General features: G+C 38.0%; 1 protein-coding gene across 3 annotated transcripts in view; it reads left to right on the top strand.

Annotated features, from left to right (window-relative positions):
- DTHD1 (death domain containing 1) overlaps positions 1-27,715 on the top strand; it is a 67,138-nt gene that overhangs the window by 24,166 nt on the left and 15,257 nt on the right. The window contains exons 6-9 of one of the 3 annotated variants that reach the window (XM_059163842.1): positions 1,649-1,938; positions 9,702-9,946; positions 15,913-15,964; positions 16,625-17,587. In XM_059163842.1, coding sequence (XP_059019825.1) covers positions 1,649-1,938; positions 9,702-9,946; positions 15,913-15,964; positions 16,625-16,632 — 595 coding nt within the window. In that variant the 3' untranslated portion in view covers positions 16,633-17,587. Of the gene's footprint in view, positions 1-1,648; positions 1,939-9,701; positions 9,947-15,912; positions 17,591-27,715 lie in introns of those variants that run through there. The other 2 variants (XM_059163836.1, XM_059163844.1) reach the window with 2 other exon arrangements.

The following is a 27,715-nucleotide window of genomic DNA, read 5'->3' as shown; positions in this document are numbered from 1 at the left end:
TAGGATTAAATTTTTTATTCTTCAAATAAGCGTACCAATAGTTCTTCAGAGTGTGCTTCAAACGTCAGCCGGGATTGATACGAATACGCTGTCTATAATTTCATTCATGAGAGTTTCATAAGTGCTTTTGGAAAGCCCTCATAACTTAGACCTATTGTTTAAGGTTTCTTTTAACTCCCAAATAGTTTTAAAATAGCACCTTTATTTATGAAATTCCATAAAGACAGTAATTTGCTGTTCCTACTATGCTCATCTCATAACTGTGTATATGTAAACTGAATTTGTTATTTCTGTGTCCTCATTTTGCTTTCTCATTTCCATGCTTTCTAGACAGTTCATTATGAAAAGGGTTTTAGACACTTTTCAAGCTCGTGAGGAGCAGACACTTGTAAAGAGAAGGCAATCCTATGGCTAAAGACAGCTTTTATTTTAAAATGGAAGATCTTACATCTACAATTGTCTTGGGTCAGAAATGAAGTCTAAGATGAGAATTTATTGATTTATTGAGGGAGAACTCTTAGATGAATCTTGTAAGGCAATGAAAGAAATAAGTAGGGCAAAGGAGTAAGATCGGAAAACCTCTGGTTTCAGTAGAAGTTTTACCTCAGCCTGATACCTCAGGGAAGCTCTAGAACATGAGGACCGAGAAAGATGGCTTTATACCCCTGCATCGGTCAGTCCCTGTCTGTGGGTGCAGGGATGTTCTGGCTGAGGGGGCTCCTGTAGGGTAATTCTCTGGAGAAAAGTCGGGGGAAATGTGTGAAAGGGCAGTGATCCAGCTCAGAGAAAGGCGTATTTATTAGTCTGCCAGGCTGCCCTAAAACAGTCCCACAAACTAGGTGGCTTTGACAACAGGAATGTATTGGCTCATCATTCTAGAGGCTAGAAGTCCAAGATCAAATTGTTAGCAAGTTTCCTTCCTTCTGAGGACTATGAGGAAGGATCTGCTCCAGGCCTTTTTCCCTTGACTTTTAGATGGCCATTGTCATGTTCACATGGCATTCCCTGTGTATGCATATTTTTATGTCCAGATTTCCCCTTTTTATGACACCAGTCATATTGGGTTAGGATATATCTACTGACCTCACGTTAACTTGATTACCTTTGTCAAGACCCTACCTCCAAATAAAGTCACATTCTAAGGTACTGGGGGTTAGGCCTCCAACATATGAATTTAGGTAGAGGGGATAAAATTCAATGCACATCAGGGTCCATTCATAACCATCCTTACCACACAGAGACAGAGATAAAATGTTGAATCCCCACTTAATTGTGACCTGTATTCTTTGTCCCATTGGTAGTAAATGGATGATCTTGATTATCTTTCTCTTCTATAGTTTGAAGTAATGCTCTTTGGTAATGCCAGATAAAATATAATTTAGAATATGCTGCCATATTTAGAGCTGATCTGAGACTGGGCAATTGCTTCATCTATAAACATCTGTTTAGAATTTGGTTTGGTTTCAACATTCCCGGGCTGCCAAGAGTTGCGTTAACGTCATTCACAAATCTAACTTTTGGGTTTTCAGCATGCCTGATTTCGAAGAATGTTGAATGGGATTGGCTCTTTCCTTGGGTGTTATTTGTTATGAGTATATCTTTGACGTGGCAGGTGGCCCTTATGTCATGCCTCTTTGCTCCCATGCAGGTTTGTTGTGCTTCATCTTTCTTCCAATGTAGAAAACAGCCATTTGGTTTCTTTTGTGAAAGCTCTGGAGGAAGCCATGCTCAGCACCACTGCTTGTGCTGTACTGTGCCACCAGAAAGACAACCCCCGGAGAGTAGTTATCCTTGTGGTGCCCTCTAAAGATTTAAGCCAGGTGCTTCGGGGCTTGCGTTTGGAAGCGTTCAGTGGTCCCCCGGAGCCATCGCGTCCCTTCCAAGTAAAAGAAGGAGACCAGCTTCTTTTAAGATTTACTGGAAATATCTTTGCTTCAAGTAAGTATAAAGACACCTTGTTGTACCCTCTATGGGCTAACAGCTGCAAACTTCAGAAAAAGTTTGTTAAACTTGTAGGACTAAGGACACTTCCAGAAAAGTGAGAAGAGGCTTTTAAAAAGTGGGAAGAGGAAAACACTTATTTCTTTCTTCCTTTCCAGCCTCTTCTCTTATGAGGGGATGAATGATCCTTATAGACAGACTCTAAGTGACATTCTTCTAGGAATAGTCTTCTCCAGGATTACTGAGTCCAAGCTAGAATCATCTCTCTCACACAACAGGGCAGTTACCTCCTAAATACTCCTCTGCTTCCACTATTAGCCATGTGAAATCTAATCCCACACAGGAACAATAATAACCGTTTAGAACTATAAATCATACTTTATTGCCCCATCATTAAAACCTTACAGTTATCTCTTAATTTACTTAAAATAATAACTAAACTCTTCCTGATGTACTAAGAAGAATCTAATCTTGGATCAGTGGATTCCCAAGAGATGTGTGCATAGAACTATATTCCAGTATAATTATCTTATGTATACGTCCACTTACTTCATTTTATACATTTAAAAGACTACTCTGAGAAGCCAATAGGTTTCACCAAGTTCCAAAAGGGTCCATGGCACAAAAGTGGCTAAGAACCTCTCTGATCTAGAAGACACTCTGCTTACCTCTCACCCTCATATTTATCTGGTGCTTTTTTGCTTCCATTATAAATCTTACCACAGCTTGAAATGATTTTATTTATTCACTTATTTTTCATTCATATACTTGTGTTCTTCACTGGAATGTAAATTTCATGAGGCTGATGACTATGTCTTCCCATGTACCCCTGAACCTGGCACATTGAGAGTGTGGTACATCAAGAGCTTTCAATAGTTATGCAATGAATGAGTGAATATATGACAATACTAAGAAAAACAAACAGCACAAATGAATATGAGAGGTTGCAGGATAATGGGGGAGAAGTGAGGGAATAGATAAGAAAAAGAGGTAAAAACATAGACCAGTGGAACAGAGTAGAGAGACCAGATATGAACCCTCCACTCTATGGTCAAATAATCTTCAACAAAGCAGGAAAAAATATACATTGTAAAAAGGACAGTCTCTTCAATAAATGGTGCTGGGAAAATTGGACAGCTATATGTAGAAGAATGAGACTCAACCATTCTCTTAACACCATACACAAAGATAAACTTGAAATGGATAAAAGACCTCAACATGATGCAGGAATCTACCAAAATCCTAGAGGATAGCATAGGCAATAACCTCTTTGACATCAGCCACAGCAACTTCTTTCAAGACATGTCTCCAAAGGCAATGGAAACAAAAGTGAAATTGAACTTTTGGGACTTCATCAAGATCAAAAGCTTCTGCACAGCAAAGAAAACAGTCAACAAAACAAAAAGGCAACCCACAGAAAGGGAGAAGATATTTGTAAAGGACACTATAGACCAAGGGCTGATATCCAACCCTTGGATTCTATATCCAACCCTTGGAGTTCTATAAAGAACTCCTCAAGCTCAACACACACAAAACACATAATCATGTCAAAAAATGGGCAGAAGACATGAACAGACACTTCTCCAAAGAAGACATACAAATGGCTAATAGGCACATGAAAAGATGTTCTTTATCGTTAGCCATCAGGGATATTCATATCAAAACCACATTGAGATACCACCTTACACCAGTTAGAATGGTCAAAATTAACAAGAGAGTAAAAAACAAGTGTTGGAGGGGATGTGGAGAAGGGGGAACCCTCTTACACTGTTGGTGGGAATGCAGGTTGGTGCAGCCACTTTGGAAAACAGTGTGCAGATTCCTTAAGAAATTAAAAATAGAGCTACGCTCTGACCCTGAAATTGCACTACTGGGTATTTACCCCAAAGATACAGATGTAGTGAAAAGTAGGGACACCTGTACCCCAATGTTCAGTAGCAATGGTCACAGTTGCCAAACTGTGGGAAAGAACTAAGATGCCCTTCAACGGATGAATGGATGAAGAAAATATGGTCCATATATACTATGGAGTATTATGCCTCCATCAGAAAGGATGAATACCCAACTTTTATATCAACATAGATGGGACTGGAAGAGATTATTCTGAGTGAAATAAGTCAAGAGAAAGAATCAAGTATCATATGGTTTCACTTACGTACGGAGCATAAGGAATAACAAGGAGGACATGGGGAGATGGAGAGAAGTGAGATGAGGGAAATCGGAGGGGGAGACAAACCGTGAGAGACTGTGGACTCTGAGAAACAAACTGAGGGTTTTGGAGGGGAGAGGGTGAGGGGATGGGTGAGCCTGGTGGTGAGTATTAAGGAGGGCACGGATTGCATGGGGAGCACTGGGTGTGGTGCATAAACAATGGATGCTGGAACACTGAAAAGAAATAAAATAAAATAAAATAAAATAGTAAAATAAAATAGAATAAAAATAAATAAAATAAAATAAAAAGGGAAAAAAAGATGAAGAGAATGAGAAAAGGAAGAAAAAGGAGAACACAAAGAGAAAACAGCTATATGAGAGAAGAGATAAAAAGTTTTTTGGAGAAGTTGCCATCCCAGCAATTTCTTTTTACTAATTCAACCACTTCCCCTTCTGTAACTTCTCTCCTTGATGTGGAATAGAATCTAATAGGTCTGTTGGCAAAAGTGAGGGGCAAGGGAGACGTCAGGCATGGGTTTTATGGGGATTTCTGGCCCAGGAATCTTGTGATAGACTCGAAGTAATAGTTTCTGTTCCCTTATAAATTGATACAGATCTCATTGATTTTTAATGATGCTTATTTTCTCTGTAATTCTGGAAATTGAAGCCAAGCTCCATTGGCTCTTTGTTGTCACAAAAATGATGCAGCTTGAAGCCAAGGCTGCCCTTTTTCTGGCATCTCAGAAATAAGACCCGAAGTGTCCCAGCGCAAACTGTCTTTTCCACTTCCGCATTCACTGTCCCAGCCATCTGAGTCAGCTGGCAGGAGCTAGTGAGTGAGTGACAGGGTATCAGAAAAAGGGAAAGGGAAGGGTGAGGAGGAGGAGGAAGGAACATAGAAGAGATCCTTTTCTACTTGGCTTCCGAAACAGAAACCACAGTGTCTACCCTGGGACAATCTCTCTAAGAAGAGAGAGTCAAAAACTGGAAGTGTCCCACCCAAAGTAATGATGCCAGTGATTTTCCTGTAATACTTGGAAGAGCAGCTGTGTTTATCTAGTGCCCTAAACAGGAGTGAGTTACTATGCTTCTCATGAGCCATGGTACTGAGTGTATCATTGTCCGTAATAAGGTGGGAGAACATAAGCTAAAATAAGAGTGCCTGAGGAAAGCCAGTGCCTGAGCAATTCCTCCATGTAAGGAATGGAGAAGAACTTATTTCACTCAAGGGAAATGACTAGGGCAGGATGCTGGGTTGTTTCTCTTTTGCCTTTCCTAGAGACCTCTGCTCAGATCTGTGGCCTCACTGGGTTCCTCTCCCTGTAAGAGGAGCAAGATTCCCAGGAAAGCTCTGATACCTCATCCTTTCATTAAAGCCTGTGATCGTTTCTGTGAATCTCAAAGACATACAATCAGCTAATGTCTGCTTAGAGGGTTCTTCTCTATACCCACCCACTCCACCCACCTCCAGTTACTTCCTCCTCCACTTTCATACCTCACCTTGATGGTCATATTTAGAAGACTGTTCCCACCTTTTCTGATATGTCAGTTCTTATTACTTTCTTTTTTTTTTTAAGATTTTATTTATTTATTTGACAGAAAGAGATCACAAGTAGGCAGAGAGGCAGGCAGAGAAAGAGAGGAGGAACCAGGCTCCCCACCAAACAGAGAACCTGATGCGGAACTTGATCCCAGGATCCCAAGATCATGACCTGAGCCTAAGGCAGAGGCTTAACCCACTGAGCCACCCAGGCACCCCAGTTCTTATCTTGCTTTTTCAGATCTTTATTTACTTCTCTTTTGTGTACCTGGCCATAGATACAATCTTCATTTATTCATTTAGTTGTTGGATCAATGTCCTTTTCTCTGACTACAGTCCCTTGAGAGCTGGTCCTGTCCTGTTGGTGGGCACCATTCCATACCTAGTACCTAGTATAATGCCTAGCAGTTAGAAGGAGTTTTTGTTGGAAGAATGGAAGATAAAAACTTAGGAAAGAATTTAACATTATAGAATTATGTAATTCAAAGTATTTAAAATTTAAATCTTAAAAATATTTAATTTTGAAATTAAATATTTAAACTTTTAAATATTTTTAAAATTAGATATTTTTATTTAATTTTAATTTAAAAGTTTAGGAGACTGTCCTTTGAGAAATGTCAAAAATTTTATATTTATTTACATAGAATAAAGATGATTCCTTTTAATGAGGAATCATGGGCCATGTACTTTATTTCTCCTTCTAAGAGAAAATAAGATAAATGCTCCCCTGGGTTCTTTTTATATTGGTCTTTGTCTTCCTTCTGAATAAATGTTTTCATTCTCCAGGTTACAGCTGTTAATTTAGCACTTAGACCTCCTATTGCATGTCATCTAAACCCTCAATGCTCACAGAATCCAGAAAGTGCCAGGAAATGGGCAGATAAAATTTGTTATAATTACACTTTTCATCACATCTAGTAATTTCTAAAGAGGTCCGTGTGCGTCAAAGTTGTCCTGAATGCTCTTTGGCCCGGGGAGGTGCCCTTCCGAGAAACATGTGTAGGATGTTAGAATGAGCACCCTTTTATTCATTCAACAAAAATTTCCTGCCCTTGTGTGTATTTTATTCTACTGGAGAGAGACAAAGAAGCAAATAAGTAAATGAAATGTACAGTATGATGCGGGAGAGGTGCCTTATAGATGAATAAAACAAGGAAAAGGTATCAACAGTCTTAGAGGGAGTGCCAGAGTTGCAATTTTAAATCTACTCATGATGGATGACCTTTTTGGGAAAGTGGCATTCAAGCAGAGACTTAAAGAAGGCAAGAAAGGAGCTCTAATCCTATCTCAGGGGAGTTTGTCCCAGGCTGAGGGATTCCGAGTGCTACTGAACAGAGGCAGAGGTGTGCCTGATCTGTTTGGGGAGCAGCAAGGAGGCTGAAATGGGTGGAGGAGAGGAAGTGAGAGGTCAGTCCGGGATAGGAGGTGAGTACTGAGCATTCCTTGAAGGCCATATCAAGGAGTTTGCCTTATATTCCAAGTGAAATGGGGAGCCATCTTGTTAGCAGAGGAGTCACATGATCTGAGTTGGATTGTAGAATAGATTCCTAACACAGTTGTAATCTCAGAGGCAAAAGAAGAATTGGGGAGATGGTTAATGAGCCATTGTAATAAACCAAGCAAGGGATGATGGTGGCATACGGATCGAGGTGGTAGAATTGTGTTAGAACACAGAAAACCCCTGAGCCAGTGGTTCTTACAAAATTCTTCTGGTTCTTCATTTTGCTAGCCTTTAACTTACTCATCTGACTTCTCTAAGCAAAAGCATGTATTTCTACACTCGTACTTTCTACATAATCTTTGAAAAATATCCCAATTCCCCTCACTGAGAAGAAAATATATTGCTATAAGATTTATCTAGTAACAGAAAATATAAGTAATTCCTTATTTCTTCATATGAAAAATATTTATTGAACAGCTACTATTCCAATGTCTTCTAGGAACTATATTACATAATATGTTGAGGAGAAAGCGGTTTTCAAAAAGTCAACTGATGGTTGATTTCATAATTTTGGAATGCAATAAATGAATTTTGCTTTTACTTCTCTAAATATGACAATGTGGGAGAAAAAATAGAATAGTGAATTTTCTTTGTGTTGCTTGTCCTTTTAAAAAAATTTTTAAACATTTTTTCCCAAGGGGCATTCAAAATGTAGTGCCATATCTTGGCAGCAATGAAATTCCAACTTAAAAAAAAAAAATCTATGCTTTCTATTTATAACTTTAAAATCATGCTATTTACTCCTAGTAAATCCTTAATAGTTTAACCTTTATTTCATATATAATCATGGCAGAGATTTACATTACAGATCCTTATTTTAAAAAATTAACTGACAATGAAAGGCTGACAAATTTAAGATCTAAATTGAACCAATGTAGCTATGCTTCACCCTTAATCTTTTATATCCTGCAACTAAATTATTCCTCACGAGTAATTTAATACCTGGCAGGGAGTATCTTTCAAAAGATAGAAGGAGAGATTTATTAAGTTCTGTAGGGACAAAGGTAGCAGCTCTGGTAGTATGGAGTAGAACTTTGTCAAGTGTTGTACTCCAGTGATCTATAAATTCTAATTTACTTAATTTACTAGTGATATTTTTAGTGACTCCAAATTTTTTTTTCTTTTTTTACTGGAATGAAACTCTTTAAGAAGGAAAGCCCTGGCTTGTTATTCCTTTTCTAGGATGTCCTAGGAGTCATTATTCGAGCAGCCAAGTTGCCCCTAAAATATAAACTTTTGTGAAGAGACTTTCTCCAACACCTTTCATAACCTGGAGTTCTTCAAATTCTGGATTTAACTGTGCTTTAGAGATTCACCAAAATGGCCTCTGGTAGTCCAATGGGGAGAAAAATATTGGTGTCATCTACATCTCTCACTGAACTCTTCTTTTATTGGGAAGGTTTTCCATGAGAGAGAGCTCCCAGTAGTCAACATTTAGTCTTCTAGGAATAGAGGAAATTTCAACTTCTATATAAAGGCTTCATGTTGATATTTAAAAAAAAATTAAGTGCTGATCACTTTATCCATATTATTTCTTTTCATTCCCAGAGCAATCCTAGGAAGTAAGTTTTATTTCTCTTGCTTTAAAGATAAGGAAGTTAAGCCTCCAGAAAGTTCAGAGATGTGAAATGACTGGATAAGTATTACAGTGTGGATAAATAGTTGGGCTGGACTTGGATTTAGCTCTCTAAATTTGAAACATACTATCTCACTGTTACAATCTAGCTTACATTTACATTTTGAGAAGGGTAATGTAGACATGCCTTAAGGAAAATGGCAGTCTCTGTCTTGCTTTTTCAGTGACAACATAAAATTGTCCTGGTAAAACCTCCATGAGACAAAATTTATCTCCACCAAAGCTCTAGTATTTACAATGAACAGTTGAGAAGATATACTCTTATTTGGTGGAATTAATTAGGTTTCAATACAAATGTCAGTAACATAAGTCTAGTAACTCTTCCATTTTTAAAATTTTTCTAAAATATCTCTATTTCTGTGATGGTAGAAATGTTTTGCACCTGCACTGCCAAATAAGGTAGCTACTAAACATAGGTTGCTATTGAATATTTGAAATGGGGCTGGAGTGATCAAGGAATTGATTTTCCATTTTATTTAATTTTAATTATTTTCACCTTTAATTTTAAAGCCACATGCTGCTGGTGGATACCATACATCTAGAATGCCTATGGCGAGGTCACGTTAGTGTTCCATATGCTATGAAGTTAGGGGAGAGAAAAAAGACAATTATTGAAAGGTAAAAATAATTTTCTAAATACAGAAAGAACTGAATATTTCCAATAGTTTTTTTGTTAGAGCAAAATGGAAGGGAAAAAGAAAATCAAAGATTTTTAGATCTAGAAACAGCCAGAGAGCACCTGACCCAATTATAGATAAGAAACGCTTTTAGTCATCTGCAGTCTCAGACCATTGCTGCTTAAATTTTGGCAAAAAGTGATGATACCAAAATAACTTAAGTTATAAAAAGTAAAATAATTATTTAGATTTAAAAAGTAAATAAGAAGAAGTGTTATATTTTAATAATAACAAATGTATTTTACTTCTTTTTAGGCAATGGGAAGGATTATGAAAAAGATTTCAAGCTTATATTTCATTTACAAAGAAAACCCAGGCTGGAACTCCAGATCAAAGAGGTGGATGAATTTGGAAACTATAGCTGCCCTCATTATAAAGGCACCATTGTAATTTATAAAATACCTAAAGAAAAAGTAGTCCACAACTTGGATCAATCTCTTATACTTGATGAAAACCATCATCATTTGCCAATTTGCAAATTACCATTGAAATTGCCAAAGGTAAGATATTTTACTTCCCTAATTAACATATTTTGTTAATTCTTCTTGATTCTCTACCATAATCTATACTTCATGCATATGGATACTTCAGGTTAAAAAGAAAAACAGGTCTGTCTAAAGTTGATAAGGAAGGAGTGGGTACAATTTTTTTAAAAAAGATTTTATTTATTTATTTGACAGAGAGACAGAGATCACAAGTAGGCAGAGAGGCAGGCAGAGAGAGAGAGGGGGGAAGCAGGCTCCACACTGAGCATAGAGCCTGACATGGGGCTCGATCTCAGGACCCTGAGATCATGACCTGAGCTGAAAACAAAGGCTTAACCCACTGAGCCACCTAGGTGCCTGAGTAGCTACAATTTTAAAGTGGTGGAAAACCTATTGGGATTTTCACTTTCTACCAGGAACAATTCAAATAGATCTGGTCTTGATGATGATTACGGACATAATGGCATTCATTTTCTGTAACTGCATTGGAATAACTGGAAAGTTATTTATGAAAACACTGAATATATTTCAGAACACAACATATTTAGGAAAAGGCATGTGGTGAGCAGGAAAACAACTTCAAAACATTTTCATCAATATTTATCAAATCCTGCACTCTTACCTATTCCTATTCTTATCAGGAAGGTAAGATTGAGTTGTTTCTCCAAATAGGTCAAATAGTTTTATTGCTGTGCATATTATTTTCTTCAATGATCTAGGACTTAGTATTTCTGAAGTATTTTCTTAATGAGAATCATAACTGAAAATTCATTTTATCACTCCCATGAGCAAACTTATTCTATAAAGATGCTAAAATTATTTTTCCATGTTTTTGGTTTTTTGTGTTATGAATAACAGAAATATATTTCCCCTACTGTTAGATTTCTATACTGATTTTAAGTTAATTAGTAAAGTAATTAATAAATTGACAAATTTTTTTTGAACTTCTGAAATAGGATATGTGCTATTCTGGGCACTGTGAAAAATACATAGATAGAGAGGATAATACATGCCCTAAAACAGTGTTGTCCCAAATGACAGCCACTATCCGTATGTGTCTGTGGGATACTTGAAATATGGCTAGTCCAAATTGAGAGGTGCTATAAGTGTAAAACACACACTAGATTTCAAAGATACAGTACAAAACACACAAAGTAAGTCATTAATCATTTGTTTATATTTATTTTACAATAAATTATGTTATTTTGTTTATGGGGTTAAATAAAACATATCATCAAAATATAATATAAATAATATAATAAAATACATTATCACTTAGCCCCAATAAAATTAATTTCACTTGTTTAAAAAAATTTTTTCTGTGGCTAACTTGAACATTTCAAATTACTTATTTGTCTCAAACTATATTTCTATGGGGCAGTGTGGTTCGAAATGATTTGCAATCTAAAACAGTATGGGAAACATGTACAGTGGATCCTTGAACAACTCAGGGGTTAGGGGTACCAAGCCCTGCATAGTAAAAAATCTGAGTATAACTTTGGACTCCCCCAAAACTTAACCCTTAATAGCTATATGTTGACTGGAACTCTTACTGATAACATAAACTGTCTATTGACCCATACTGTATGCTACATGTTTAATATATTGCATTCTTATAATAAAGGAGAAAAGAATATTATTAAGAAAATCATAAGGAAAATACATTTACTGTAAATGTGCTGTATTTATTTTTAAAAAATCAGTGTATAGGTTGACCCATGCATTTCAAACTTGTGTTCTTCAAAGGTCAACTATATACAAAATCACCCTCTAAGACAATAAATGATTAGGCTAGTGGGATAAACTGTACTCATAGTTGTTCAGAGGAGGAAAAAAGCTTTTCTAGAAGCTGATGCTGGTAGAAATTTCATGGTGGGCATAGCATTTTATCTGAGTTTGTAAGTTGGTAGAAATTTGACCAATGGAAATAAAGAAAAAAATATGTTATGGTGAAATAGAATTAGTTAGACAGGAGGTGGTAGGCATAACTTAACAGGGATTCATAATTCATAGAGTAACCACTATAATAACTTCTAATGTCTCTCAAGTGCTTTACATATCCCATATTATTAAATCTGCACATGAGACATCACTGTTCTCATTTTACAGGAAACTGAGGCATAGAAATTTTCATCATCTTGCTCCTGGTCCCATAGCTAAGTAAGTGTCTGATTAGGATTCAAACCTAGAAAATCAGCTTCCCACATGAGCAACTGCTCTCTGCTCTTGTCTCTTTAGCAGATAAAATCAGGATTTGGATAAACTTAAGGGCATAAGATGTATATTTAGGACTTCCATGTTCACCCCTGAAGTTGCTGAATAATTTCATGAGTATTATGCTTTAGCATAAAGGTGATAGGAAAATTATATAATGCATGATATGACCTGGATTCTGGTCAAACTGAAAGCAGCCATTACAGCCAAGCTGCTGGGTTCTAGAGACATTAATTCCTTACTTCCTGGTTTGGAGGAGATTCTGGGGCTTCTGGAAGGCATAGGTAGGGTAGCAGAATCTATTAAATCACTTATACTTAAAAAATATATGTTTAAAAACAGTATAGCTGTGTAAGTGTATATCCACTATCAGTTTTCCCTCTGTGCATTTTCATCTCCCTCTCAGGGCCTTTGCACTTGCTACTCACTATGCTTGGGGCTCGGATATAGCTGGTTCTTCTTCCTTTGGGTTTCAGTTCACATATCACCCCCTACCATTATTCCCCTCATCTCCTTATCTACAGTCACTTCTTAACACTTGAGCCTTTTAAAATTTACTTCATAACTCTGACAATTAATTGAAACTATTAGATTTATTTATTTGTTCACATATTTTCCATTTGACTTTGCCCCTTGAGAAAGCAAGCTCCATGAGTGAAGGACCTTGTTTCCTTATTCTGGCTGCACTGTCAGTGATTAGAACAGCGCCAGGCACATAGTAGGTACTTTAAATATTTGCAACTGAATGAATGAGGGAGAGGTCTATAGCGTTCCTTAGATTCTAAAAATTTAAGAACTATGGACTTCATGGGATACTCAAATTCTCTTGAACCAGTGGTTTACAGTCTCATTTACGAACAATTAGCTGGGGTGGGGGGGTTGCTGTGCATCTATGTGAAGCTTCAAGAACGGAGGAAGGCAACATGGGGGAAATTCTCCGGGTGGCTCAGTCTAGCACATGACTTCATCAGCTTACTCTGTTGTTCTGCTGCTATAGTGACACTGGGTTGACAGGTCAGGGGGCTGTTGGAATTCTCCAGCAGGAAGGAGTGAGGGCCTCACTGTGATGATGGCAAATGATCGAAAAGAGCCTCTAATGGAAGAAAAGGCAGACTTGAGGTCCAGAATGCAACACAAATTCAACTTTCAGTTTTTAGTGTTTTCTCTGTGGCCTATCTGACTTCATGAATCAGTGAGCCAAAGTAGCCAAGCTAGATGGCCTAAGGTTTTATGTGGATTTTGCTCAGTGAAAATATATGTGAGTGACTGTCCAGGTCTTTTGCATAAGCCCTTCCTCTGTCTTGATTCTAGCAAACCATTCAGCACCTGCATGCCTGAACATATTCTACCAGTCACCCCTTATAACTCTGCTGAGGTGTGACTTATCCCAGGAAGCCTTCTTTGACTTCCCCTTTTGGTGTGCTTGGTGTGTCTTCCCCAACACCCTACATGTTCCCTATCACTGCAGTTATTGGATTTTATCATAATCACTTATTTCCCATTAGACAAATATTTCTCAATCTTTTTGTTTTTGTCCTCCTAGTGAGTCTTTTTTAGACATTTTTCCCTCTAATCAACCCTCCCCCATTAAATTTTAATATCACAGATATACAATAGGCAATTTATAAATTGAAAGTGTGAAGTCTTTTCAACTTGCCCTAGAGTGAATTTTCTCTCCGGGAGAGTGATGTTACCCTGGTTGGAAATGCCTGTGGTTATAACCGAGGCACAGATATTATCCTGTTCAATTTGCATTTCCAGTGCCAGGCATATAGTACATGCTCGATAATTATTTATGGACAATCAGATGAATGAGACAATTTCTTCAAACCTTAAGATTTGTTCAGTCCTGACACTGATAATCTTGAAACTATAATGGCATGTTTAAACATAGTATATTTTATGTGTCCGCTGACCTTCATGTATCAATCCATTGTTCATAGCCACTGTCCTTTCTTTTTCTTCTAGATAGGTTTGTATAGGACTTTCCAGATTTAGTCTCTTGGCTGTTTTTCATGCCTATTTACTAGAAGTTCTATGGGTTGAGGAAAAAAATCTGGCTATAGAAAAATTTCCCTCTTTTCAACCTAATATACCTAAGTGGGAATTGAAACCATGACCTTTAGTTTGTAAGAACAGATTCCTTCTATAAAGTTCAGAATTATTAAAAAAAAAATTGACCTCAGCTTGACAGTATTAGAATATGCTATTTTTCAGGAAATGAAAGTAGCCCTATTATATGGAGGTTAGCATTAATGGACACTACAGTATGCACACATGTAAATTAGGTGAAGGCATTTGTCTGATGTGCTTTTCACACAGAAGACGCGCCGTAAATATTTATACATACATATATAGATGGAAGCATGCACATTCACATGCACATAATTCTAATGTTGGACCTTAATGTACTGTCTGGTTTCCAAAGATGTGAAAACATATCATGCATTACCTCATGTTTGTGAGGAATAATGTGTCTCATTCCTCAGCTTCCATATTCCATTCGTTCATGTATCAATCTATTCAACAAACACTTTTTGTCTCCCATGGACCAGACATACAGTGGTGTTCTCTTATGTATCATCTCATTTTCCTCTTACCTCTCCACAGACTATTGTCAACTCAGAGAGCAGAATGAGCCTCTAAACCATCAAACAGATCATTTCCTCTCTCAGCTCCAAACCCTGCAATGGCTCCTAGTTTCACTCACAGTAAAAGACTGTGTACGAACTTGGCCCTTCTTGACTCTAGAACCTTCTCTCCTATACTCTTTCCTTGTTCAACGCTCGCCACAATGACCCTCTTACTGTCTTTGAACTTGCCACAGCTGCTTCTGCTTCAGGTCCTTATGTTAGCCGTTCCCCTGGCCTGAAATGTTCTTCCATCCAGCAGATACCAGCCAGGCCAACACCCTTACCTCCTTCAATTCTTTGATGAAATTTCCCCTTCTCTCAGAGGCCTACTCTGATTCTAGTTCTGACTTCAGTCTACTCCTTCCCATACAACCTGACACTCCTGATCCTCCTTCAACAACTCTGCTTTTTTTCTTTCCTTTCCTCTAAAGCATTTATTTCTTTGTTTACTATGTTTATCAGAAGAGCACTACTACTTCACAATGGGAACACGAGCTTCTTGAAGGCAAGGACCTTTATGTGTTGTTCATTGCTGAATTCCAAGGCCTGGAAGAGCACCTGCCATTGGTTAGGTGCTCAAATACTGTTTGTTACAGGAATGAATTCATAAGTAGAGCTTTTATTTTAAATACCCTAAGTGTGAAGAGCAAAGTGAGAAGAGTCAAGAAGGAAAATAAATTAGCTTTGGAGGGTTGACAGAATTTGCAGTGTGTGCTTATGGATGTGATAGCCAGCACAGGCTTCACTGTGACTGACAGGAAACTCTTCTACCCATGAGGCCAAGAGAGCCCTGTGGTGAGGGAAATAGTAAGTACCCAGGGAGCCATGGGCATGAATTTTAATCAAGAACTCCCTGGTTGATGCTCCTGGGAGGGGCAGAGAGAGGGGAAACAGTTTGAATGATAAAGAGGGTCCTCGTGATAATTCACATTTCAATATGATTTTCTGAAAATGGTCACATAACCAATATTGGTGAAAACATACGATGGAAAAGAACCATGATTTGTCTTTAAGTCTTTCCTAAGTTGTTTGTTAAACTTCCTTCTTTTACAGAATATTCTAGTGAATTCAGTTCACACCATTTCTATTTGTACTCTCAAGTTTCAAAACACTCTCAAAGATTTTTTTTTTTAGGTGGAAGGAAGTGGTGTGTGCGTCTGTGTGCTTCTGAAGTCGCGTCACATAGGTGACTTCCATTTGATTATTTGCACTATGTTGAGCTGTGACTGCCTTTTAGTCTTCCTGTCTGCTTAGAAGTTTTGCTCTGAAGGAGAGAAGGGTTCTGGGTCTGGTGGCTCTTTCTGTGGGATTCTGTCGGGGGGCCCCTCTTTCCCAGCTGTACCTAACCTACATATTTACGTAAGCCATCTGGTGACCCACGCTTTGCTTAGCCTGAACTTCCTCTTTTTTTTTTTTTTTTAAGTTTTTTTAAACGACATGTGATTTCTAGTAAATAATGGTACTGCTTCAACACTTACTTTCACCACATGTAAATGAGTTAATATGCTTTGTCAAAGGGAGGAAGCAGGCAGAGGCTGCTACACGATTTACTCCACAATCACCACCTTCTCACCACTTTGGACTTCCAGGGTCATCTCCCTGCCCTGTCAGGAAGGACTATTTTTCATACGATTTTTTTAATCTAAGAATATGAAATATTATAAAGAACAATCTCAACTCTGTAAATGAGAAGACCCAGAGCTATAGAAAATTTTTACATTCATGGGCTCTTCAGTTCTACTTAGGTTTTTTAGTTGTAATAATCTACAAAGTTCTTTTGTCTTTAATTTTTGTCTTTATTTTTTTTATTTTTTATAAACATATATTTTTATCCCCAGGGGTACAGGTCTGTGAATCCCTACAAAGTTATTTTGAAGTTCAAGAATGACATGGAACTTCATATCCCATTGCTAGCTATGACGAAGCAGATTTTACCAGGTGTATACTTTCCAAATAAAACTGGATAAGAGAAATCAGGGTTTTGTTGGCTTGTGTGTGTCTGTGTGTGTTAGATGGGGGGGGCGGTGGAGGGGAGCCATTATGAACCTCATGGTAATTATGGAATTTTTGGTAACTTAGTTTTGTGCCTTTCCTCATAGAGTTAACTGTAATAATATACATGTTGCTTTGTGCTCCCTCCTTATCAATTATAGAAGAAAGTCACTAAAATCTTGGTAAGTAGAGATATCATGTCAATTTTTTAAAATTTATTTTTATTTGTTTAACCTGTGAAAATTTTACCAAGCCTTTGCTCTCCTTGGCTCTTCCTTGACCTGCCTTCCGTTCCTCCAATCTTACCTTCCTCTAAGCCATCAGAAGGACCTTCAAAGACAGCCGTGACCATGTCACTGAAAAATCTACTTTTTATTGTCTATGAGATGCTTAAGGAAGAAAACGATCAAAACTGCTTTAGTCAGAAGCAGAACCTTTTTTTAGAAGGGGGTTGCCCCACCAATTTAATCAGAAGAGAACCTTTCCCTTCTCTGGCTCTTCTCCTTCTTCTTTATCCTTTCTTTTTCCTTTTCATACCCCTCCTTCCTCCTTCTCCCCCTCTTCCCCATCTCTTCCCCCTCCTGCTTCTCCGTTCCTTCTCTCCCCTTCTCTTCACCCCCCCTTCCTTCACTGTTTATACAAAGGAAGATTTTCTCTGCTCAGCGGGCAGAATAACTCAACCAGAAATTGTGCTGCAAATTGTCCTGTGGATTTCAAGAATTCTTCTACAAAGGAAACACGTAAATCTTCCCTCACTGAGTAAATTTTAACAAAAAAGTAATTGACATGTTTACATGTATTCTCCTAATATTTAGTAAGTAAAAAATGATGTTTATTAATTTGGACAATTTCTAGTTCATGAACTCCAACTGTAATTTTTTTTCTGTAGAAATGTCAGCCAATATGTTAATTAACATATACTAATTAAATATTAATTAATTAATATATTAATTAAATATTAAACTACATAAAAGATATTATGTAGGGCCTAAAAGTTAATAGTAGTAGTGGTCAAAGCCCTAGCTCTCGGAAATTACAATCCAGTTCAGGAAATAAAGTATAAATACTTTAAGAGTTATAAAACAATACAAGAGATAAATAATAATTGAATAAAACAATCTAGTAATATCACAGGACAGGAACTGATGATTAACTGCAAATGAATGGACAAGATGGTAAATGCTAGGACATTTCAGAGAGGGGAGGGAATCCTGTGGCTGAGGTGACCTGGGACACTTCCCATGTAGAGAATGTCTGCGTTCTGGAAAGGAACCGGGAAAGAGGCAGTGGATTCCACACAAGACAGATGGCATGAGCTGAAACTTAGAAGTGGCAAAGCATAAAATATGTTTCAAGAAAGGACAATGTGTAGATCTGTGTGGCTACTGTGGAATATTTGGAAAAATCACATTGGAGATAAATTGGGGGGAAATTATGGTGAGCTTTGAATGTCTTATTATATCAACCAAATGTCTCTGTGAAATTGAGAGAGATTTAGGATTTGGGACCAACTGGACTTTGTGATAGAGTGAACTTGTGGGGTGGGGGGAGTGTTGGGAGGTAGCAGGACACTGAGAGAGAGAGGCTGTTGGGGAGGGGTGCTTCTGAGTGTGACTCCCAGGACGCTGGTTTGAGCGACGGTGCTATGATACAACATAGTGTTTCATTGATTTTGGTTTGGAATTGTGTTCAAACTGGCATTTCGTCTCTACTCACCCTAATACGGTCCTAAACAATAGATGGTTGTGAGTTTCTCCTTGAAGGCTCATCACCAGTCCCCTTTACTACTCTACACCACCCAACTGACAGGGTGGTTTTCTTAAAAACAAATGTATGATTTTATCAGTCTTCTAAAACTTATCAAATGGCACTCCCTATCTGTCCATCAAGGTCCAACCCACTCACCTGGTGCGTAGGCCCTTCACAAAGCGGGGGCCACTTATCCTTCAACTCCTTCCTATTACATTTCCATGATTGGTGTCTTTTGCTCCAGGGCACGGATGGTCCCACTTCGTTTACACATTATGGTCTTACCTACCTCAGAGGCTCTTCCCACAGCTGCCCTTGGGGCAGAACTGACTCCACACTTAGCTCTGTTATCATCTCTTTGGAAGAAGCCTTTAAATTTTCCAGGCGCAATTAGACACTGCCCTGGTCTGTGACCGTAGCAATTTGAATAGATACGAAAGGATGGCCTCTTATCATTTTTATTTGTATAATCCTAACAATAATGATAATTACTCATATTTATCAAGTTATTCACTACGAGTAACTCGATAAAGCATTTATGCATATTAACTCATTTACTGAAAGGGTAAGCCATTGAAGAAACCAAGGGACAGAGCCGTTTTTTCAAGGGAAAATAGCTGGCGAATGGCAAAGCTACTGTTGGAATCCAGCTTGTCTGATTCCAATGGTGGCACCCCTCACCGTGATACCTAGCGTCTCCTCTGATAATTGAGTTCCTCAGGGCTGGAGGCATAGTTCGTACCATTTCATAATCCCATCTCCCGGGTATGCATTCAGTAATGTTGTGCTGAACTGTTTAATGAATAAATGAATGCATGCTGGGGAAAGTGATAAAGCAGTTGAAGAAAGAGTTTTACTAGCCCACAAAAGCTTTGCATGTTTGTTTTCCCAGCTAATAGTTAATACATTTAGCAGAAGCCTGTCATGCCTTCAAAGGAATGACTAATGTGGGGATTTTGCAGTTGTGGCCATAGCTGGAAGGGAGATGTTTGTGGCTATCCAGGCCTTTCCCAGTAACATTCATATCACTCTTTCTGTTGGAAACGCTACTTCTATGCATAAACCCCCCCCCCAAAAAAAGAAAAATGAAAGAAAAAAAAAAAAAAAAAGAAAGAAAGAAACAAAGCAAAAAGATCAGGAAACTTGAAAAAAAGTCTGCAGAAGAATATTGGAGTTAGATATTAGAAGAATCTAATTCTGGAATCCAGAAGTTAGAATACACTAGAAAAAAACAATGCTCTGAGTCAAACAGGCACTTGGACAGGTCTTCACGATGGACAAAATCATAGTGGGATTATAATTTAAGCAATAAAGAACAATAAGAAGAGGTAGTTTCTATAAATTTGAACAGTGTTATATACCTTTGATTTGTTGAGCTGCTTTTAAAATCAATAGTATCTCCCACAGAGCTGCATTTTTGGATCCAAGGCATCTGCTTTTGCCAGAATTGCTTGGAAGAGGGAGCAAAGTGTCAAGTATATCAGCGATGGTTAACACTTAGCCCATGTTTGCTGTATGCCAGGCATGTTGGAGGTTCTCTGTATATTTTGTCATTTGAGCATCACTACAACTGCAGTATATGTACTGCTTTACCCGTTGGTAGATTTAAAAAAAAAAATGAACACAGAGATTCATTTCAAAATTATGTTTATCCATTCCAGACTGATTTGACAACTTTTCTTTATTGGCTCCATGTATGTCCTATCTATAGTTCCTGAGTTCTCCAGAACTTCGCTCATGTTTTACCTGCAACCATCCCTGAAAGCCCCTTCCTTCCATCTGTTCCAGCTCCTCAGATCAGCTGGGGTTTCTTGAATTAGTCTATCTGGTTACCAAGGTCCTAAAACTGTTTCCCTTCAGGACTGACTTCTTAAATCTGAGAGATGTTTATTCCTTTCCTCTTGACAAAGCCACCATCAAGTTAAAACCCTAAATAAAAAGAGCCATTTTCTAAGAAGCATGTGAAAGAACTATATTGAAAAAAGAAAAACATAAACTTGACTGCAGGAAAATGAACCCAAGCTGAAGACTGAGAAAGACCTGAGCTCAAACAAAGAATTGAGATTTCTTCCAAGATAGACAGCAGTCTGATTTCATTTCCAAAAAAAAAAAAGTTAATTTCATTTCCCCCCAAAACAGTTAATTTCTAGATTTATCTCCAAGCTAGACTCTCGGTCAGCTCGTCTTGCTCTCAACCTTCTCCGCACCGCACCCCCTTATGTGAATCTTAGTTCTCTGTGGGTTTATGCCAGTCTTCAGATTTCTCTGTGCAGAAGCACTTCCTTTTATTGTGTGGGCCAAGCATTTCTGCCTAAGCCTTCAGGAAGTTCTACACTGACTGTGCAATTACAAGAATATCCACAATGAAAACAACAAAAGGATATGTATTGACTGATGCTGGAGTCTTTTAATTTATTTTAAAAGTTTATGGGGTGGGAAGGAGATTTTCAGCGGCACAGAAAAACAGAAAATACATAATGAATTTGGACCTTGTGCCATGGCACTTTGTGCCATTAAAAAAAAAAAAAAGATTTTATGGATTTATTTGAGAGAGAGAGCCCTTCTGCATGAGCAAGGGGGAGGGGCAGAGGGAAAGAGAAAAGCAGGCTCCCCACTAAGCAGGGCTTCATCCCAGCACCCTGGGGTCATGACCTGACCTGAAGGCAGATACTTAACCAACTGAGCCACCCAGATGCCTCTGCTATTCTTGTTTCATCTGAAACCACTGGGGTTTTTTTTTTGTTTGTTTGTTTGAATCTCTTAAAGCAAATCACTTAAAGCTATAGTATCCTTTTACTTGTAAAAAAAATTCTGTGTGTTTTCTAAGAGGGTAAGGATTTAAAAAAAAAAACAAAACAACAACATAGTACCATTGCTACACCAATGATATTAGCAATTATTACGTTAAAAAAAAGATTTTATTTATTTATTTGAGAGAGAGAGAAAGAGATCACAAGTAGGCAGAGAGGCAGGCAGAGAGAGGGGGGGAAGCAAGCGTCCCCCTCCCCACCAACAAGCAGAGAGCCCTACACAGGTTTGGATCCCAGGACCCTGAGATCTAGACCTGAGCTGAAGGCAGAGGCTTAACCCACTGAGCTACCCCACCTTAGCAATTATTACTTAATATCATCTACTACCAAGCCCTCTGTTTTATATTTACCTACTAACTCAATTTTCGCTGTCTGTAGTTAATATGTTCAAAAACAAGGTTTAAAAAATGCCTACACGTATTTATGTGTGTCTCTGCCATAGCTGGCTGAATTTTCAGGGTAGGTCATGTTCTTTGTGGACTTTATTTCCATCTACCCTCAACATACTTTGGAGGTAACTCTGTCTCAGAGTTAGAGAGTGTAGATGACTTGCCTGGACTTGTCCCACCTCCTGGGGCCAGACAGAGGCTGTGTTAGGACCCAGACTTCAAAGTCATTCCTGTTTCATGCTGTTCCCTGTCCCCGTGTTCCTTGAGCAAGCCAGATCCTTGCTGACTTTACATCTGCCACTTTTATTACCATGTCATATTACCTCTCATGTTCTTTACCCCTTCAGGGTGTTTGGCAATTCCAGACCTTTCAGAGAGCCAGACTGGTTGGACTTTGTGTTGAAACTGAGCTTTTAAGTAGAGCTGCCATAACCTCCACTGGTGATTTCCTTTGTTATTTGGCATTTTTCTGCTTCTGAGGCAGAACCAGAGTTTCTCTATCATCTTGATGTTAAATGTATAGTCAGTTCTGAACAGCTCGATAAGGTCCTCTGTTTAACTCATGTGGTGACAAGAGTCCATCACACCTCATTTGAGAGCAGAGATAATCGCTCTCCCTTTCATATGAGGAAGGCTCCAGCTTTCTCTGCCTTAGGTTGTAAGTTCACATTCCTTGCTTTTTGTTCATGATTTATAATTCAGATTTCCTCAAAGTATTTGCTATAGTTTTGAAAGAACAAAAATACTTTCCATATATGTTTATAGTAAAAAGTATGATTCCCAGCACATAAAAGGGAATGTTCCATAATACTGTTTTTTTCCAAATTGCAAGAGCTTCCCCCCCACCCCTTCTTCTTTTTTAAGGATGATAACACACCAGCTTTAAATAAAATGGATTCACATGTGAGGGAGTTATTCGCTCTCTAATCTTTTCCCTGACCCTCTGAGTAGATCTTGGGTTAGTGTTAGCAAATTTTTACATCTCTGTTACACAAAAGCTCCCCTGTTAACAAGCAGAGAACAATTCTTTGGCTCAGAAATCTTGGCTGGCAACAGAATTAAATAAGGTTGTTTTGGGGCGCCTGGGTGGCTCAGTGGTTTGGGCTGCTGCCTTCGGCTCGGGTCATGATCTCAGGGTCCTGGGATCGAGCCTTGCATCGGGCTCCCTGCTCCGCAGGAAGCCTGCTTCCCTCTCTCTCTCTCTCTCTGCCTGCCTCTCTGCCTACTTGTGATCTCTGTCTGTCAAATAAATAAATAAAATCTTTTAAAAAAAATGTTGTTTTAATTGTATTTATTTTATAGATATAAATATATATTTATGTATAAATAAATATAAATATAACACATACTTATATTTATTATTTTTAAGGTTTCCAGGTCATTATATAACTGAAATTGTTTTTCTACTTATGACTAAAATATCAGTTTCTTTTAAAAATGTACTTGTGTAGGTTAAAAATATTTTCAAAAGAAAAATGTTAAGTAATGACAACTATTATTTTGAACATTTATTACACACAATATCTTGCTTTAAGTTACATGATAGAACTCAGTGTTTCTGGGGCACCTGGATGACTCAATGGATAGAGGATATGCCTCTTGATTTCGGGATTGTGATTTCAAGGCAATGTTGGGTGTCCAGCTTACTTAAAATTAAAAAAATAAATAAATAAATAAATAAAATAGAATTTTTAAAATTTTTTATAAAAAAGAACTCAATATTTACTTCAATAGCACTATGAAGCAGGTACTAGTATCATGGCCATTTTGTAAATGAGGAAAATGAGGTATAAAGCAAATACTTTAAGATCCCAAGTTTAATAAGTAGTATGATCAGGAGCTGAGCTAAGCTCTTTCCCTTCACCTAATCCTGGCTCCCAGTCAAGACCAGTAAAGTTGATTTTATGTGAAAGGTGAGCATAACACAAGAAGTACTAGAATTTTGGATGAACGTCTTACCTTATACTTTCAACCTTCACTTTACATGCAAGTTTTAACTTACATATTAAAAATAATGGATCTGTATTCTTACAAGTGATAGTTTAAATATTTTTGGTCAAACTATTTTACCTCTCTAAGCCTCAGTTTTCTCATTTATACAGTAGACATAACAACAACTAACTCACAAGGTTGTAGATAAAGCAGACTATACTGAGGTTATATGACGGTTAAATGGTTAGAGTAATTATCTATGGTAAGTAACAAGAAATAGTAGCTGATATCATTATCCTGAGGCAATAGGATTTATTGTTTCAGTGAGGGCTTTAGAGAGACCTAGGATTCAAGACCGTGTTACTTTGGAAAAGTTACATCTATGAAACAGGGATGACAGTTATTCAAACTATTGTCATGGGTTTGGAATGAAATAATAATAGTTCTGTATCTGTCTGTCATTTGTCCTCCTTGGTATTCTCTGAGCTTCTTGGATCTGTGGATTCATCTCTGACATTCATTTGTGGAAATTCTCACTATTATTTCATGTAATTCTTCTGTCCCTTTATATATTTCTTCTTCTTCAGGAATTTCTATCACATGTATGGTTTTTGTAGTTGTTTCACAGTTGTTGGATGTTCTGTTTGTCTCTTTTTTTCTCTTTCATTTTTAACTTTGTGATTTCTATTGAGAGGTCCTCAAGCTCAGGAATTCCTTCCTCAGCCATGCCCATTTACTGAGATACCTATCAAAGGTATTCTTCATCTCTGTTACAGTGTTTTGGAATTCTTTTTTTTAAAGATTTTATTGATTTATCTGACAGAGAGAGATCACAAGTAGGCAGAGAGGCAGGCAGAGAGAGAGAGGGGAGGAAGCAGGCTCCCTGCTGAGCAGAGAGCCCGATGCGGGCCTCGATCCCAGGACCCTGAAATCATGACCTGAACTGAAGGCAGTGGCAACCCACTGACCCACCCAGGCGTCCAATGTTTTGGAATTCTAACATCTCCATCTCTTTTTGGTTCTTCTTCAGAATTTCCACCTCTCTGATTACATTGCCCATCTGCTCTTATGTAATGTCCTTAACATATTAATGCCCTTAGTGTATTAATGCCCTTAGCATATTAATCCCAGTTTTTTAAAATTTTTGGTCTGCTGGTTCTAACATCCTTGCCATATCTGAGTCTGGTTCTGATGCTTGCTCTGTTTCCTGAAATTGTCTTTTTGTTTTTTAGTATGTCTTGTCATTTTTTTCATGATAACTGAACACAATGTACTGGGCAAAAGGAACTACTACCAATAGGCCTTGAGTAACGTAGTGTAAGGTTTGGGTGAAGAGAGGTGTTCTATAGTCTTGTGATGAGGTCTCTGTATTCAGTGATCTTGTTCTTCTGGGCTATGAACTTCACATGCATCCTTCAGTATCCCTTGTATCCTCTCCAGCCTGGGGAATGGGATGTATAGAGGTGGCTTCCCCCATGTAGAATGTCAGAGAGAACTGGAGTTGGGCCTTTCCCTTCCCTCCCCAGTCAGTTAGACTCTAACAAAACCCCAGCAGATTAGGTTCTGGTTATACAGTTTCTACCAAGCTCAGACTTTGTTAAGAAGAACAGAACTCTCTGGTGTATTTAAAAATGGCTCTTTTTCCCTTCTCCCTGTTGAGAGCAGGGGGAATTTTTCTTAGCTTTCACTGTGACAACCTGCTTGAGGTTCATGGAAGTAAAATTCACAAACGTGTGTAAGTCCCCCTTGACTGGGTCACCCCAAAGTTTTTAACTCTTAGATCTGTTCTCATTAAGTTTCCAGCAATTTGTCAATTATAGTTCAGTTTTCCTTACCAGGCACTGGATCTGGAGGCAGTTTCTGCTCCTGGGTTTCTGCTCTGGTAAGTTGTGATTCTCTGTATTCACCTGTCAGTCTTCAGTTTCAGGGACAGAGGTCCTTCCTGTGACCTCACTTATCTGATGGATCTAAAAAGAGTTGTTGATTTTTCAGTTTGTTCAGCATTTTTACTTACTAGGACAGAGTGGCAACTTCCAGCTTCTTACATGCTTGACTGGAAACCAGAAGTCTAGCCGAGTTCTTCACACCAGTATGCCCTCACTCTACATCAATACTAGATCAGGTTTGATTTGGTGTTAATGTTACACCCATAACTGCCACATGAATTTTTATGCTAACATTAATCATTTGTACCAGATTACTTCTTTGATCAATATTCTATCTAACTTATTTACAATGAAAAGCCATTAAGAATTCCATAGACACTGTGCATTAGATAGATAGAGAATATACAATTTCCTACTATGATGCAATAAATGAACTGAAGTTAAGCAAATGGCAGTAATTACTTAGTTGCAGACGCCTCTCTGCAAGATTAAGAACAGAGTACGACTAAACAGGGAAAGCCAGCATTTAGTTAGGGGTATCTTAAAGGCTTCTGGTAAAATCTATGCTAAAGATACACATAAATATTCTAATTATATATACTTTCTTGGTGCATTATTATTCATCCACTTTCACTTGGATATCTTCTGGCTACAAAATAAATAACTCATTTACTAGAAAAATCTCCAGGTATGTGGAGGTAGGAAGGGTGTGGGAGTTAGAACTGGATGGAGAAGTTGTCACCACAAGATATCATAATAGTGAACTTGTGGAGGTCTCTTTATACCGAAGTGCCATAGAGTAAATAGGAAATAATAACGTCAGTATGGCATTGTTGTTTGTTATATTTCACTGACATTGATCTGCAGTCCAGGTGGCACCTGTGTTAAATGGTGCTTCAAGGGTCAGAAAGTTTTCATGTTTCTTAACATAAAAACTGGTTCTCTAGTAGAGATCCAAAAACTAGCAAACAGGTAGAAATTAAAGAGAAAACCTCTACTTATTATTTCTATATCTGCCCATAGCAATAGTATTATTGTGGGTGCTTTTAGAGTTAGAATCTGTTGCAATTTAAAATAGGATATTCCTTTTTTAAAAAAAAAATATTTTATTAATTTATTTGAGAGAGAGAAAGAGAGAGCAGGAGGAGAAGCAGAGGGAGAGGGACAAGCAAATTCTGTGCTGAGCACGGAGTCTGAGGTGAGGCTCAATCTCATGACCCTGAGATCATAACGTGAGCCGAAACCTAGAATCAGACACTCAGTGGGCGAACCACCCAGGTGCCCCCAAATAGGATATTCCTATGGGATTCAAAAATATCATATTATGTCACTGTTTCCACTTACTGCTTCAAAGTATGTGTGAAATAACAGGAAGGATTTATAATTGTTTGAGTCCCACCCTTTTTTTTTTTTTTTACTTTTATATTAAGTTTTGTGAATTATTATGGTGGTCTCTGCAGGAATGTCTCCCCATCATCTTTGCTGAACTCCCTCGTTTGATGCAAGTTAGTCCTCGTGCACAATGATGACTTACGTTTATCAAACAAATCATCCCTAAAGGCAACAGTCCAGGCAGTTGTTTGCACTGCCTTTTTTCTCATTCTTGTTTTCCTGCACATGTTTCTAGAGTGAGGTTAACTTAATTAACACTAGCACCACCCTAAGCATCCTGAAATCTCAATATAACGAGGGTGAATCCTGGCCGAGATGGAAACATTACCTTTCTTTCTAAGCTCTGTCAGAGACTAGATAGTCAGCAGTGCCTGAGCCCAGTTTGACTGTGAGGCCACCAGGAAAGGGAAGGTCTGTATTTTTGTGTCAAGATAACACTCAGATCATGCCCTGCTTTACTATACTTATAGGATTCACATTAGTAACAAATGGAACTTTGGACAGTCATCTATGCATTAGACTTTGGGAGATTTATAAAGCCTTTCTGCATGCCATGTGAGACTCTAGTTCTGTAAGACAGCTTTGGCCCAAAGCAAGTGGCTTTGGTTGAGTACCCACGGTGTGCAAGGAACTCAACTAAGTTATTTCATTTTATTTCAACGGAAGTGCATTATTTTATTTCACTTAAAGCTCACTACACACCTAAGAAGTACATATGATAATGATAGCAAATTTAAGGCACAAACTGAGGCACAAAAAGACTCTCAGGAACCAACAATTGACAAAG

Source organism: Mustela lutreola, chromosome 1 (genome assembly GCF_030435805.1).
Source record: "Mustela lutreola isolate mMusLut2 chromosome 1, mMusLut2.pri, whole genome shotgun sequence".
In the NCBI taxonomy this organism is placed as follows: domain Eukaryota; kingdom Metazoa; phylum Chordata; class Mammalia; order Carnivora; family Mustelidae; genus Mustela; species Mustela lutreola.
This window is presented reverse-complemented; position numbering and strand designations above follow the sequence as displayed.